This window comes from Panicum virgatum, chromosome 4N, assembly GCF_016808335.1.
Source record: "Panicum virgatum strain AP13 chromosome 4N, P.virgatum_v5, whole genome shotgun sequence".
Taxonomy (NCBI): Eukaryota; Viridiplantae; Streptophyta; class Magnoliopsida; order Poales; family Poaceae; genus Panicum; species Panicum virgatum.
Window position 1 is genome coordinate 39,977,101 of NC_053148.1, and position 16,110 is coordinate 39,993,210.

At 47.1% G+C, this 16,110-nt stretch overlaps 1 protein-coding gene and 2 long non-coding RNA genes across 6 annotated transcripts; 2 read left to right on the top strand and 1 right to left on the bottom strand.

The window, feature by feature from the left end:
• The first annotated feature begins 2,013 nt into the window (after positions 1–2,013).
• Positions 2,014–7,901, top strand: LOC120669669. 4 transcript variants are annotated; one of them, XR_005672742.1, is made up of 6 exons: positions 2,014–2,177; positions 2,864–3,097; positions 3,204–6,935; positions 7,078–7,204; positions 7,291–7,378; positions 7,610–7,901. It is a non-coding gene; the product is annotated as an uncharacterized LOC120669669 (long non-coding RNA). The 4 variants fall into 4 exon arrangements; XR_005672743.1 differs by having other exon boundaries at positions 3,204–3,348; positions 5,348–7,204; XR_005672740.1 differs by having other exon boundaries at positions 3,204–7,204.
• On the bottom strand, positions 7,187–8,846 carry LOC120669668 (ethylene-responsive transcription factor WIN1-like). The gene is made up of 2 exons (XM_039949476.1): positions 8,466–8,846; positions 7,187–8,242 (listed from the first exon to the last, which is right to left on the bottom strand). Exons 1-2 carry the CDS (start codon positions 8,546–8,548, stop codon positions 7,621–7,623), a joined length of 705 nt encoding a protein of 234 aa, XP_039805410.1. The 5' UTR covers positions 8,549–8,846; the 3' UTR covers positions 7,187–7,620.
• On the top strand, positions 8,106–10,225 carry LOC120669670. The gene is made up of 3 exons (XR_005672744.1): positions 8,106–8,218; positions 9,481–9,646; positions 9,880–10,225. It is a non-coding gene; the product is annotated as an uncharacterized LOC120669670 (long non-coding RNA).
• The last annotated feature ends 5,885 nt before the right edge of the window (positions 10,226–16,110 follow it).

A 16,110-nucleotide genomic window follows, 5' to 3' on the forward strand; every position in this document is an offset into this window, starting at 1 on the left:
CATTGCATAGGTTAAGGTTGCTTTAATTGTTTTAGAAATTTGAAAAAGGCACAATTCACCCCCCTCTTGGTCCATCGATCCTTACAGGGGACCGTGGTGCATGTAGTTTCGCCCCTATCAGAAACAAGAGATAACTCTCACATCGTGTTTACTCTATCTACCAGGTGGCATCAAACTCTCAAGCTGCGAAATCCAACTCTCAAGGGAACTGAAGTCAAGTAGGTGATTTCCTCCCCGTCTACGAGGAGGTAGCCAGCTATTCTCTATTCCGCTAGAACTTCAATGACAACGGAAATCAATTTGACTGTAGACGTCACGTCAGTGGTGGAAGAAGATGTCACCATGGCCGCGGAGGACGAGGGAGTGGACATTGAGGATGCGTCGGCCGCGGGTGATGTCGCCGTGGCTGGGAAGAAGGAGGCGGCGAGGAGGTGGATGTCGCATCGGTGGCGGAAGGAGATGACGTTGTGGCCGCGAAGGAGGAGGAGGTGGACCTCGTGGCCGTGGAGGATGAGCTGTATATCATCGGAGGAGTCACCGCGAATGTTGAGGACGCGAAAGGAGATCTTGGCGCCGCCGTGATGAATAAAATGCGAGATACGTCGGTGGTGGAAAGAGACGTCATTGTAGCCGTGGAGGTGGGGGGAGGAGGAGGTGGCGGAGGTGGACGTCGACGGGGTCGGCGCGTAGGCGGTGCTCATTGAGGACGAGGAGCAACACGACTCGCTGCTCCTGTGGTGGCGACGCCGATAGCAACAGTACAGGATCAAAGCTCCCACTAGCAAGCTGAACAAGAAGGCAATGCCTCCACCTATTGTGCCTCTCAGAGGCATGCCCGTGGCGAAGCTAGAACAAAATGAAGAGGGTTGCACTAGCCTTGCGAGTGCATGAAGTTGAGCTGCGGTGGTGCATATATATATATGGTGAAAAACTAGATCAAATCACTATTTTTGCAAAAATTTCTTGGGTGCATAGGCACCCCACAATTGCTCTACTTACCTTCGTCCCCGGATCGATGCACGCCTAGCGTTGTATACAAAGCTGACAAGTGACACAGAAATCTGATACGACATCAGTGCCGTGAAGATATTCCAGAGATCTCAGGACCAATCTCCAAGCTTCATCATCGCGAAAGGAACGGTGCATTCAGGATGGAATGGAACGGATTCGTCTACAGGCAACCAAGGAGATGTGGGGTCTCCGGAGTGGCATCGCACGTAGGGAATCTCTCATGCCACTTCATAGCTCCTAGAGATTTGCTGCCCGAATCAATTGAGGTATGTTTGGATGAAATAAAGATGAGTGCTAAACTTTGTCTATTAGCACTTATACGTTTTTCTAAACTTTTTAGTGTTGATTAAAGTTTAGCTCACCTTATTAGCACTCATATTGAGATAGTCTAGTGCTAAAAACTAACACTTTGGAATATTAGCACTTAAATCCAAATATTCCCGAATCACTATGGTAGAACTTAGAAGTAGACGCGTCTTCGCATGAAAGAAGAGCCAAACTGGCACAAATGTAACTGAAGGATCACTAGCACAAAAAGGGCAATCACTGCCAGCTCCAAACCCGCCATCACCGTCGGATTTGGAAGCGGAAGTGATAGCCACATCTAGAATGTTGTGGTGCAACTAATAATCAAAAGCGATGCGTCCTGTTGGAGTTATAACAATTTTGTGTACAATATAGTTAGAGAAAAATATTGCAGCTTCTCATATATTGAACCAGGCCAGATGCCTTGAAAGTGATTTGCGCCACGAAATTGGTGCTCATTGGTGATTTGCATTAGAACTGAGTAACGCGCTGCATCACTTTTGGACCGGTTCTGTTGGATGTGGGCCACTAATGTTGTGTTATATCGGCCCATTCGGTAAGATGTTGTGTTATGTTATATTCTGACTAATGATCAGCGTGATGGAGGCCCATCAAAGTTGCAAACGCGCGCCCAGCCCACTTATAAACTGTGGCCCAACCCGGCAGCTCATCCGCGCATTCTCCCATTACAAAAAGAAAAAAAACCAGAAAACCTCCCAAAGTCGCCTGGTACGAGGAGACCGCCGCCCCGCCGGCTCGCCGCCGCAGTCTGGACTCTGGAGTCGCTACCCGCCTACCCCACTCCGGTGGGATGGCGTGGCCGGTGCCCTCTCGCTCCCCGGCGTTCCGCCATTCGCAAGGTACCCTCTCGACCCCCCCCCGAAACCCAGCGGTTACCTGTGGGCTGTGGGTTACTCCCCGAGTCCGGAGTCCCCGTCCCCTGGGATGGCCGCCTTGCAACCAGCAAGGTTTGTGAGCTTGGCTTGAGGAAACGCGAACCGAGCGATCCTTTTACGCAAATTCGGGGCTGCTTTGACTCGATTCTTTTGACGTGACTGTAGTACTTGCATTCGCAATGGGTGTGAGACATAGGTGTAGCGGGTGCTTGCTAATGTGCGTCATGTTGGGCTGGTTTGGTTTCCTTTTTTCACATGACTGGACAAAAATACGGAATCTGTTATTTGGGCCTCGTACTAGTTAGGACCACCTAGTCAAATTAGATGGATGTGGGATTGGTATTGGGGATGCTTGTTAATATGACTCACCTGAATAGAGGGGTAGCCTTTAATTTTCAGGTCTTCAGGCTGGGAGAAGCTTCACATGCTATTGATTTTAGGGATACTAATTTACTATACCTTGTGTACAACGTGAGTTTTTCTATAAAACGTGGAGTTGGTATTTACCCCCTATGTAATTTTTTATGGATAGGGAGGTTTGGAGATACTGAAACACAACCCTCACCTGAAATTCTTGTCTCAGCTATTGGGATGTGTTATAAAGCATCATCAGTTTTTATTGATGTTGCAAAGCAATGGGCATGTTGCAGGTTTTATTTCTTTTAGGTGCATTTGGATCAGGGGCATTCGGCTGATATTTTGCTACTTCCTCCAGTATCGTGCCATGATATTTTGAGCAGAGGAACTCCCTTCTGAAAGAGCCCCGGTGTGCTGTATTTGGTGAATTGACCAGAATGATGATGGGATTCAAGAGTATTCCTCTCCATGGCCTTGCCAAAGATAATTTTCCAGTTGGTGATGACTGATGGCTGATGAGATCTCCTGTATGACAGGCAACAGCTTTCTCAACTTACTCATTTTTGGACAGATCATTTAATTATTAAGGGAAATAGTATGTAAATGTTTCATCTTGCGATTATATATCTCCAGGATACGCTTTGCCTACTTGGTGGAGGGTTGAGACGCCAGCAAGTGAAGCAGCGATAAATATTGGAGCCTTGCCTGTTTCCATTAGTGCTTCATTAAACTGTCTGTGGTTCAGTCCAAATTAGGACCTTCAATCTTTTATTATGAGGTGTTTGCCGTTGCCTCCCCCTCTTTGCATTCTGCAATATTTTTTCTGCTTGTGTTTAATGTTCTTTACCATTGTTTATTTTCTTCTATCATAAAAGTTTCTGGGAATTACATCTTCTATCAAATTCAATCAAATATAATTATTTGCAGGGGAACAACAACAATTAGCTTGTCTGTCTTTATTTAATTTTGATAAATACACTTCTGCTTCCCTATTCAATTAAATGGTCAAACTTGTGGTCTGGCACTCTAGATATTTCTAGATATTACAACTGGATATTCCATTAGTGCAAAATATTTTATACCCATATTAATTTATTAACTATTTGTACATTCCCACAGGAAAGTTTCCCAGTATATCTTAATTGTCAACCATCTTCAAGTTGTGAATTTATGATCTACAAATATATGTTTTTTACTTTTTTTCTACAAAATGGTTCTGAAGAGCATACATACATTAGCAAATACATCAGCATAGATGAGCAGCAATTAAAATAGGGAGAAAAGGGACAATTGACTCTTGCCTAACAGTAGATGGGCTGAATAACTTTTTTTTTGGGGGGGGGGGGAGATACTTTCTGTTCTTCATTAATATTTTTTTAAAGTTTAAGCGAATTGAATTGATGAAATGGCCTTTCCCAGTTTTGGTTTATTTTTTTAGCAGACACAAACTGGCCTGATGGTGATGCGTATTAACCACTCAAGCTAACAATATTATCATTCCTAGAATATACATCTTCTGATACCTTTGTTGTTTTAGTCGAATTGCGCTAAAAGAAAAAAAAATTTACCTCCTTTCACTAACTTTTCTTTTGATAATCAGTTAAGTTAATTAGCATACATCTTGTGGATTTACATTCAGTATATCATTGAGCCTGATCCAAATTCATTGCATATTGCTTCTTACCTGTGATAGTTGGCTCGATTAATTTGCGTTTTAGTGTTAAAAATAGTTAATTTCTCAACAAGAATTGTACTTCGGAAGGAATCTGGAACAATTGTATTTTTTTTCTTTATGACTGTGCCAGATGGATAAGAGGTACCTTTACTTTGTATTCCATGGAAGTGCTGTAGTGCACTGTGAAATTTACTATGTTTAAAACTGCATCCTGTTTTGGAAATTGAGTCTCCAGCATGTGCTTTGGAACTGTTTAATAACTATACCATTTCTAGCTTTATCAAATTACAGTGTTATGGAAGTTTATCAAATATCACTTTGCAGATGCTTAAAACAGGTCTACTTGTATTCAGATTTTTATTGCATGCATGGACCTGTTGAAACGAACTTGAATAGGAAGCGTTTAATCGTTTTGACTCTGCTGTGTGGTAGTAGTATCAAAATGCAACAGCTAGCTAGGACCACCAGGCAATGGTACTAAAACCTCCTTGTAGGGTCATTACTCGATCATACACTTGCAGTCATACTTTCCAATGCTGTGCAACGGGTGGTTGGCTGGTCTGCAGCTGGTTGCTTGCAGAAAATGCTGTGTCAGATCTGACACCTCTTTTTTAATGGAAGTATCGCCGCGGATAAATCTAATCATCTAGATACTATACACATCAAGAGGAGCCACACAAGGCATTCTGACCCTAAGTCCCTAACTGAGCTAGTCCATTTTTATGTCTATTGCCAATTGCTTCTTTTGCCATACTTTGGGAAGACTTGTAAGAAAATTCAAGACTGTATGTATTTGCTAAGAAAATAGTTTGACTTAAACTGTCCAGTCTGTCCTCTAATATTACTGTTTACTTCAATGGTTTGATTTCACCTTTTACAAGCTAAGAGTGTACAGTTTTCTTAAGCATGTTAGGACTAATTTCATCATTTATCAAGGAGGCAATGTCATTAATCCATTTATTGGCCTGTACATCTATTGTCATTTCAGAGTTTTTAGGTAGATCTAGCTGGTGATGATAGTGCCAACAATATCGCAGAGTAACTGATTCAGTAGCTTTACAATTACAATCTAATTAAGATGACATTGTCATGATGTGAACAGGATTGAAGCAAAGCTGAGTTAGTGCTGAGGGACCAGTACAGCTATCCTACTAGACATATTCAATGCCTGCTTTTGCAACATGGGAGGTCCTTAACCAGCTACCTTGGCACCACAAGGTGGCAAGGCAAAAACTGGCGTGACTTTTCCAAAAATTTAAGAGCACTAGTCTCCATCCTCCCCTAAATTTTATTAAGCGAACCTTATATGTCTATTTTGTTCTGTAAGGAATATTGTCTTCCTTTTCATATCCATAGTTTATCTCAACTGTGTGGACTTCTTGTAACCTATGTGATAGGTTGATAGATTGTGACACAAACTAAGGAGCTAACAAACATGCTAGCGCTATTAATTAATAGAGGAGGAAAAGGCTAACTGGAGTATGTTTATTTTAAGCATCCAAACTTAATAGCGAGTTCACTACATACCCATCGCTTTTGGCAGTAGCTATCACTGGACGTCACTAAGGTCTTAATCAGATGCTAATATTGTTGTGTACTATAAATAGTGATCCATTGTTGTTTTCATCAACATCCTAGACTCAGTCTAGTGTATGTGTCAATGGCAGCTAATGTCCTCCTGTTGTTGTCCCGTTTATTTTTTTGGCTGGCAAGATCGTCCTTTATGACTGACCAACTAACTGAATTGGCCCACCTGCATTGACTGCATGCTTTACCAACCGATAGAACCAACTGTGGAGATGATTCGCCCTTCATTGCTCCTATTTGTGTGTTGTGAAATTAGGAAAGAGAGAATATGGGGACCATGTTATTTGTCATCTGCTTCAGTCCTCTTGCTTTCTAGCTACCATTTGATATTTAGATATGATGTACTAGCGTTCAATTTTGTTTCCAAGTTAAAAGGGAAGTGGTGAAGTTTTCTTTTGCGCTAATAATTCTGGATTAACGTCACAACTCAAAGACATGGTAGCTGAAGCTGACATGAACTGATTCTGCTTTTACTGTGTATACTCCCCGCAGCCTGCCGTCTACTCTGTGGATGAACAATTGAAACAATCATATGCATTCTGGTGAGCTGTCACAATTAAGTTGATGGCTTCCTGTTAATTGTGTAGACATTGCATTTAATCATCAATTAATCTACCAAACATGCAATCAGTGATGTTTTTTGCCTGCCTTCCGCTGGTCATTATGGCTTGTGTGGTCGTATGCTAACTTGGCAGCTTATCATTAATCATCTTTGTATTAGGATGCTTATTATTGATGGTGAGGAATAATGCATGCTATTGTACGTTCGGTGATTTGTTGTAATCAAATGATAATCCATGTATGGTGTTCACCTTTGTCACCTCATGTTTCTGTACAAATTTTGTGAACATTAATTTAGTCCATTCGCTGATTATGCTCACATGCTCTCAATTGTTATATGTATCTGAAACTGAGATTCACGACCGATAACATCTAAGAATATAACCTTTCTTTTTTCACTACTGTTGCATTAGAATTATTGCCAAATTTCTCATTGACGCACATGCACTCAGTAAACATTTTGCTTTGAGCTGATTAATGTAGTTGTGTGAAGTCTGTGCCATTTGCTTGTTCCCTTGCAGTATGTCTGCCTTGCCGAAAAGGTACGTGGCATAAATGCTCAATGCCATTTTCTTTATTCTTGAGGAACTGCTAGCTAGACTAATGCTCTATGATTTGAAAGGATTACCCAATAAAACACATCTCATTTTCCACAAGTAACTACTTCATCATATCTAATTGCAGATGTTCCTTGATGAGAATCCGCAGCAGTACAAATATCAACTTCATCAGATTCCTGAAGTTCCTTTGATGAAAACCCTCAGCAAGACATCAGTATGAAAGCAGAAGAATGGAAGACAACAATTACAAGGTGCTTACTATTATTTCCTTCTATTTTGAAGGTGACACCACTGATATTGATATATAGCCTGACACCACTGATATTGATATATATAGCCTGATATTATTGATACATAGCAAAGGGGTTTCACTAGTGACAGTGTGACTATCATGCCGGGGACTGCATGCATGCTCGTACATACAAGTAAGTAGGCCTTTAATAAATACATACAGAGAGCTTCACACGGTTGTGACTAATCTTATCTTACTATATTTATATATTTTGGTTTCCTAATTAAGCTGGATCGATATAGTAACAGAGATACCTATGATATGGTGCAATCTTAACTGCTTGTTCTGCACCAACCACGCTTCTCTACCAAAGACTTGTTCTGATCTGGGACAGTGACCTGATCATGCTAGCTTGCTCGTGCAGCCATGCAATTTTCAGATGACGAGGCTGCCTTCCCCAGCCTGCAGCATCCCATGTGAGTGCGAGACCGGGCTGCTCCTGCCCAGCAGCTCCTCGATCATCTGCAGCGCGATCCTCTCCTCCTCGTCGTCCATCATTGCCGACGCCGACGGCGAGCCGTCCGTGGTCACCGTGGACGTGGAGGTCGGCGTGGCCGCCGCGCCGTCGCTGGGCGCCGGCTCCTCGCCGGACGACGAGGCGGCCGCTGCGGCGTCCTTGTTGAGCTGGACGGTCATGACCCAGCTGGAGTCGGCGCGGGCGCCGGCGCGCTTCTGCCACACGCCAATGTGGGACTTCTCCGGGTCGAGGCGGAGGCAGGTGAGCGACGGGGACGGCGTCTTGCAGCACTTGCGGAGCTTGGCGCTGAGGATCTGCGACAGGCTGCTGCTGTTATTGCCGCCGGCGGAGGCAGCAGCCGACGACGAGCCGCCGCGGGCGTCCCGCGCGGGCGGCACGGGCGCCAGCTCCCTGGTGGCGGTCCTCGGGACGGGGAAGTTGGTCTTGGCGTTGCGGCCGCTCATGAGGACGGCGGCCTCGTCGTACGCCCGCGCCGCCTCCTCCGCCGTCTCGAAGGTGCCCAGCCACACCCTCCTCTTCCTGCCATCGCATTCCTACTCAAAACACATGCATGCATGGCGAAAGAGAGAGAACGAAACCAACAAGCTGCTAGCTAGGAAAATTGTAGGAATTAAAACCAGCGACCTAGCAAATTAAAATGTATCTTTCAAGCTATACAGCGAGAGCGAGTGAAGCTAGCAGCTGCATGCAGCCGTAGCCATAGCCGAGAGGAAGGAAGCTAGGAGGAGCTAGTTGTTCTTACAGCAGCGGGTGCCTAATCTCGGAGACCCAGGAGCCCCAGTGGCGCTGCCTGACGCCGCGGAACTTCTTCTTCGACGCTACCATGGTAGCGCTGCTCCCTCCTCCCGGCAAGCCCTGCAGATTCTCTGCCAGGGGAGGGAAGGACAGAGCAGGCAGGCAGGGCACAGCAGGCGCCAGAGCGGTGGGATCCGGGCGAGCACTGGGCAGCAGTCAGTCAGTGTGTGCGAGTGAGTGCCTCCGGATGAGGAGTGTGGGCTGTGGGCAGGAGTAATGCTCTTGCCGTGCCCCCGGGCGCCCTGCCGGTGAATATAAGCTAGCCCTCCCCGCTGTACTTGGCAGCGTTCAATGTGGTTAGATGGAGCGATGAGCCGGTGACGACGCCCCCGGCCGGCTGTGTCGCGCGTGCGAAAGAAACAAGAGTAGATTTTGGCCTTTGGGGGGAGAGCAACTCCGGGAGTACTTTTAGCTTGCGTTCCACGTATCTGCCGGTGGCCTGGCCCTTGGCTTTTACTTGCCACATTGCCACACAGGCTGTGTTTAGATATCTGGAAAAGTGGGAGAAAAAGTCACATCGGACACTGTAGCACAATGTAGCAATTTTCGTTTGTTTGTGGTAAATATTGTCCTACCATGATCTAACTGGACTCAAAAGATTCGTCTCGTAACGTACATCAAAACTATGCAATTAGTTTTTTTATTTACCTACATTTAGTACTCCATGCATGGGTCATTTGCTATATTTAATGTTTCGATGTGATGGAGATGTGATGGAAAGTTTGTATTTTGGGGGTTTTTGGGGCATCTAAACACACTCAGAGTGTGCTTGTTGTACTCTGCCAGGCCAGGACTTTCAGAGTACATTGCAGTGGGGTTTCTGTCAGTGGCAGGTACATGTATATGTATGTATGTGACCACCCCCAGGAGGCGCTGGCCCATGATCCATGGCGGCGGCTGGGGCAGCAGCAGCAGCCGTGGGGCCGGCCGGCGGCAGTAACATACGAGTAAGGTTGTAACAGGTGATAGAACACTGAACTGCAGCGCAGAGAAGGAGAATGGAGAGGATCGGAGAAGAGTCGTGGGAGAGGCTGGTGGGGTTGGGGGACGCGGGGCGCGCTGTCGGTGAGGTGGTGTGCGTGGCGGGTGGGCATCGGCATAACCACCCTCGCTGCTGCCAGTACGTCGGTAATAAACTCCCCCACCCACGCCCCTGGCGACCTCATTTATGGCGGCGCTAGCTGCCCTCCGGCGAGCTGAGCTCACTAGCCGAGCTGGTCGAGATGCTCGCTGCTAACTTGGCTTTGCTAGTGGCCGACTGCTGGCTGGGGCTAAGCTAACTGCAGCATGCTGATGCAAGGCAAATGCTGGAGTGACTGACCCATTCATCCTCCATCTCCTTGCGTTGTTTCTGGCTGCAGATCGATGCGAATGAACACTACCGTAGCCTGAAAATCGAATGCGGAGCGACGAACGAAGACATGGTACCATGCGCTGCCGGAGATGAACTGGAGATGGGTCAGTGTGATCGATCGTTGGTAAAGGAAGCAGTTGGGCACAGGACCATGCATGCATGCACCGGTTGAAGGAGGCGGTGAAGCCGGGAGACTCCTGATCCACAACTCCCGTCAGTACACACAGGCCCTATTTAGTTCTCACCCCGTAAACGCAAAATTTTGCGAAAGAATTTTGCTAATTTGAAGTACTAAATGAAGTCTATTTATAAAACTTTTTGCATGGATGAGCTGTAAATCGCAAGACGAATCTAATGAGCCTATCTAATTCATAATTTTGCAACAGTGATGCTACAGTAATCATCCGCTAATTATTGATTAATCATGGATTAATTAGTATCATTATATTCGTCTTGCGATTTATAACTCATTTGTGCAAAAAGTTTTGTAAATAAATTTCATTTAGTACTTCAAATTTACAAAATTCTGTCGCAAAATTTTTCTGCGTTTACATGGCACCGAACTAACACACGGCCACACACGTCTTCCTTTACCTTCCACCCATGTCCACGGGACGACGACGACGCCACTGCACACTGGCAGCGCGGTTGGCCCGGCCGGCCGGGCAATAACTGCGGCGCGCGGCAGCATCTCCGATCCATGGCATCCTCTGCCCACGAGCTGAGGGCACATCCGTCCATGACCAGCAATCAATCCGCCAATCATCCATGGCAGCAGAAGCTCCGTAAAAAGGCAGGGCAGGATCAATGGCGGGGCTCGCTGCCCTAGCTTGTCCACGCACGCCAATCATCAATGGGCGGGCGCTTTTACGGTTGGGCTCCACGCAGATACGTGTGTCAGTGAGTTCCTTGCTCGAGTTGCAGCCAGGATGGAACCTTCCGCTCGTGCTGGCTGCTGGGAGGTGCAGCTGCTCACGCCATGGAAAGTTTGGGCAGGTCAGGGCAGGGTTTCATTTCCCGACCGGTCAGATCTAACCGCCGGCGTTCGGTTCTAGTTTACCGGACCGGTTACCGGTAGAAACTGGTCAAATTCAAATTTGAATTCAAAAAACTCAGTTCAATCGGTTCGTACCGGTATACCGACCGGTTAGACCGGCCGGTTTGACCGGTTTGCATTCAAATCCAAATTTAAAATCGCATGTGTAACTGGTTTACCGGCCGGTTTACCAAGTGGACCTTAATGGACCGTCTCATTTTTTTGCTTTTCTTTTTTGTTTTAACTTTAAATGTCCGAAAAGTATGTTAAACGAATGAATTTTTGAGAAAATTTGACACCATTAGATTCGTCGCAACTTGAATTATTTTTAGAAATTTTTTAGAATTTTTTCATTTTTTTGAATTCAAATTTAAATTTTGAATTTGGACCAGTTTCATACCGGGGCCGGGGCCGGACCGGTTTGACTGGTAACCGGTCAAACCGGACAGCTTACCGACGGTTTGGTGAACCTTGGGTCAGGGAGGTGGTTGGCTGTCCCGGACTCAGGACCTGAAGGAACATGGTTAAAAGGTGAGCAGTAATTATTGGCCTTGTTTGGCATGCTTCCTAGCGCTAGGAACAGTAAATTTTGACCGTTAATTGCGGTGTCAAATAAAGCCAGTTTACAAAACCAACTTCAGAACCCCCGCGCTAGTGACTCTGAAGAATCTAATGAGGCCTTTGACTGCGCGATTAGAGGATAGTGACCCTAGATTCGTCGCGAAAAGTTACACCCATTCCTAAAAAGGTTTTGCAAATAGGCTTCATTTAGTGCTTCATGCATACGAGATTTTTTTTTCGGGATTTGTGCGCGCTAGAATCCTAGCGTTGCCAAACAAGGCCATTGGCACTCTCTCTCTCTCTCGACCATCAGTCACAGTAGACAGTACCGAGCTGGTACTGGCACCTCTTCACTACCTCTCTCCTTGTCAAGCAATCTGACTAGCGTTGCTACTACTTTACAAGCAAGCACCAAGCAGCATCCGGCAAGTTCCTCTACCTATACAGTAATGGCATGGTTTCTTGTCTGCATGAGAATGGCAGCGTCGGCTCATCCCGTTTATTTACTTAACTCCTCCCGTGTGCATGTTGTCCCTTTGTGCGTAGGCGGTGGGGGCCGCGGCGGAGCTGAACCCCCGGCCGCCGGCGTCGTCGTCGTCGTCCATTGCAAGGAACCGAGAGCGATCGAGAGGTCTATCCGAGTCAAGGAAAGCGAAGTCCCCGGAACCGGAAGGCACGGTGCAGGCGCGTCGCCGCTGCGACTTGGAAGAAATCAAAACCTCACCGAGTGGTGGTGGTTGTCGGCAACTTCCCAAAACAAACCTGCTGCGTCGGCGACTACGATCGAGCTAACTGATCCCCGGCTTATCCTTGTACTGCTCCGCCGCGATTGGAAGGCGGCCGGCCGGCCGGCCCGTGCGGAGCACTCGATCTCGCCAAGAAGCAAGCGAGGTTCGGGTCCGAACACTGATGAAGTGATGAGATCGATCGACAGATAGGTTTCCGGTGCACGTCACACTCTTGGATCACCGGCCATGTCTGTCTGTGTTTCTTTCTTTCCCTCTCGGGCCCCGTTTAGATTCACCAAAAACCCCCCACAAAAACATCATTTTCCATCATATCTCCATCACATCGAAATATTAAATGTAGCAAATAATCTATACATGGAGTACTAAATGTAGGTAAATAAAAAAACTAATTGCATAGTTTTGATGTACGTTGCGAGACGAATCTTTTAAACCTAGTTAGGTCATGGTAGGACAATATCTACCACAAACAAACGAAAAAGTTTTATAAATAGATTTCATTTAGTACTTTAAATTGGCAAGATTCCTACGAAAATTTTTTTACGTTTACGGATAAAACGAACTAAACAGGCCCTAAACACAGCCTCTATCTAAAAGCATGGTAGTGTACACAGTGTCCTAGAGCGAGGGGCAGGTTCAAGGACAGTGGTAGGGCAATAAAGTAGTGGTTTTATTTACAGACTTTTAAGCTGCAGCAGCTAGCGAGCTAGTGGCCCGTATTAACTCCGGTGTGGGCTTTCTCGTGCGTGCATGGGTCGGTCAGCACCAAACACTCCCCCACTCACTCGCTCACAGTACTGCCCCGCTGCGTACTGTACTGCCACCACCTGCACTAGACTCCAAAAGAAAAGAAAAGGGGTGACGCCTCTGGGTGCCTATATTGATCGACCTACTGCTGCTAGTTGGTTGGTTCATCGCTCAGGAGCGTTGGTCGCCAATGCAAGATGCCTAGATCTCAACATTGTTTTCTGTACTGCTATAAACAAAATTGTTTGTGAACATTGTAGCTCGCTTGAGATCTACTATCCGGACTGAGAAACCTCGAGCTGGCAGGGCTCCAGCGTCTGTGGCATGCAGCAAGGTCGTCGTCGTCGCCGTAGGCTCACTCAACCTGTCCTTGCATTAAGCTAATAAACTATGCTGATGTGCAGCAGTGATGTATGCACGGAGCCGATCGCCGACGCCGGCGTTGTTGGCGTGGGTTTGTTTATTACTCACTCCTTCCACTTTTATATAGCATACTATAACATGATAGTGTTTTCCAAATAACACTTTGACCATTCATTTATTATATATTTATCACTTATGGTTGTAAACATATAATCATGGTAAAGTTTATAATTATGGTAAATTATATTTGATTACGAATCCAAACATATAAAATTTTCATTATTAAAATAAAAAATACTCATGCGAATATTGATTGCAAAGTTTGATATGCATGTGCGTCTTATAAAAGTAGGAGGGAGTACCCTCTCTTAATGCCCTGTTTAGTTCAAGCGCAAAAATTTTTTGTGTTGGAATCTTACTAATTTGAAGTACTAAATGAAGTTTATTTACAAAACTTTTTGCACAGATAGGGTGTAAATCGCGAGATGAATCTAATGATGCTAATTAATCCATGATTAATCAATAATTAGTGGATGGTTACTGTAGCATCAATGTTGCAAATCGTGGATTAAGTAGGCTCATTAGATTTGTCTCGCGATTTACAGTCCATCTATGCAAAAAAATTTATAAAAAGACTTCATTTAGTACTCTATGCATGTGTGGAAACATTCGATGTGACGATTTTTTTGCGTTTATGGGGTGGGAACTAAACGTGGCCTAAGTTATTCGTGCGTGCTGTTACAAGATCCGCTGCCCCCAGCCGCCATCGATGTCATGCGAGTCACAAGCAGGGTGAGATGAGATCATCCCTACCCGAGTACGCCTGTTAATGGGGTTGAACCCGCCCCGAATTCGCCCCTACTCATATTTTAAGAGTCCTAACTACCATTCGCCCTGACCCACTCCGTCGGCCCAATACCCCAACCCGAAGTCACGATGAAAGATGATATGCGACTTACGCGCTGAGCTATTACCATAGCGCCCCAACCCGTTTCAATCCGTCTGTGTCGTCAACCCAACTCGCCCCAATCTGTTTCATAGTGTCACCTATTTTCACCTATCCAATAGTACATGTATTAAAACCCATCAAAAACCCCCATCAAGCCCCACCCGAGTATCCAACCCAAGCACGAACGCACGCACGTAGCCAGTTTCTTGGTGAGTCGTCGGACTCGGGCACTTATTTCCTGGTCGTGGAAAAAAGGACGGCCGCGTCGACACGGCGGAGCTCTCGCGCTCTGAGGTTTCACGGCCGCGCGAATGGTAGCAGCAAGGCGGGGGGCCGTGCACGTCAGCACGTCGTCGAAGACCGGCCGGCCGGCCGGGTCCAAGCGCCGGGGTGGCGTGGGAGGAGGAGGCTCCACGTCGGGAGGGGTGTGGCTGGCCACCACAATAATGGCGCTGTCGCACGGTGGTTACGAACGAGACGACGATGAGCGAGCTAGGGTGCGTGCTGTACTAGCACTACCCCTCGTGCGGCCCGGCCTGTGATCGACTAGACTGCTCGGCCTGGAGCCCCGGAGCCTCGCCCTGCCAGTGTGGCTGCCTGCCTGCCTGCCTGCCCGGGCTCCCCAAACGAGCCTGAGCCGAACAATCCGGCCGGCATGCTGCCCTCAAGGCCTCAAGCCGCTGCCTGGCTACTCTGGCAGCGTGTGCTACGGCGGCGGCGGCGACCGCCGACCGGGCCCGGCCGCCCGTCGGCCGCGGCCACGCCAGCCATGCCCGGCCGCACGGGCGTCGCCGCCGCCGCTAGCTGCTGCTGCTGCGCGGCGAACATGACATGCTGCGCGGAAAGGTATAGCGGTGACGATAAAATTAAAGAAAATGTGGTGTGTGTGGGCTGTGAGGCTTGGGCGTCGTCTCCTCCACAGAACATGGCAGGTTTCCAGGTGCGTGGACTTTCTTCCACGCTGATTCTGGCCTGGGTCGGCCCGGCCGTGGTCCACGGCGGGTGCTCCTCGTTGTCTGGGCGCCACACCCGTAGAGATTAGAGAACATGTTCCTTGGACTCAACTTCCTTTTCATTACTGCTCCCGGCTCACGTCGTCATCGACGCCGTCGACCTGTAAGGTGCGGCGGTCTAACGATCATCCACACGAAGTCACTGAGTTTTTTCTTTTTGAGCAAAACAAAAGTCACTGAGCTGCCAAGAGAAGATTCCTTTTCTTTGTCTTGGAGCCTGCGGATTTCTGGAGCAGGGCCGAAGCTGTTCCTGATTTTCGCGAGTCACGATGTTGTTGTTAGGCCCAGTTAGTTTCTTGGAATGTTGGGCCGTTCCGTGGAACTAGTGGGCTTTAGCTCTTAGATAGTTGACTTAAAATGGGCCCGAGCACACTTTCTCCGCCGTGGCGTATTAGGCCTCCGTGGACCGCAGCCAGGTGGGTCGTATTTCGTCTGCCAACCCGGTAGCTGTTAGATTCATATTCCACGGTCTTGATTGAGAAAGGGGGCTAACACGTGCAGTGACAAGAGGAATTTCGATATTTGACATCAAATTCGCAGGCATCACGTCTCTTGATACTAAATTCGCAGGCCTTTCGAAATATGACATCGGACATGCGAATTCTTTCGAAACGGAGGATTTCGGGGCTTTTTCTCGATTTCGCGATTTTCACTAATCTTTTCCCTTTTCTGGTCACTTGAAGTACCCAAAATGGGGTGACTCCATCCCCTTTAGGATCGATTGGATCAGAATCGATCCAGCCCTCTCCTCCCGTTCTTGCTGTTCCCTGTTCTTGTCGCCATCGCCCGCCTTAGTGGCACGGCCGCCTTAATATCATGATCA

Bases quoted from the DNA above. Each gene is read 5' to 3' on its own strand.
- LOC120669668 (XM_039949476.1), bottom strand. From the start codon at position 8,548: ATGGTAGCGTCGAAGAAGAAGTTCCGCGGCGTCAGGCAGCGCCACTGG. The intron at 8,243-8,465 runs GTAAGAACAACT...ATGCGATGGCAG, and splicing joins GAGATTAGGCACCCGCTGCT to GAAGAGGAGGGTGTGGCTGG.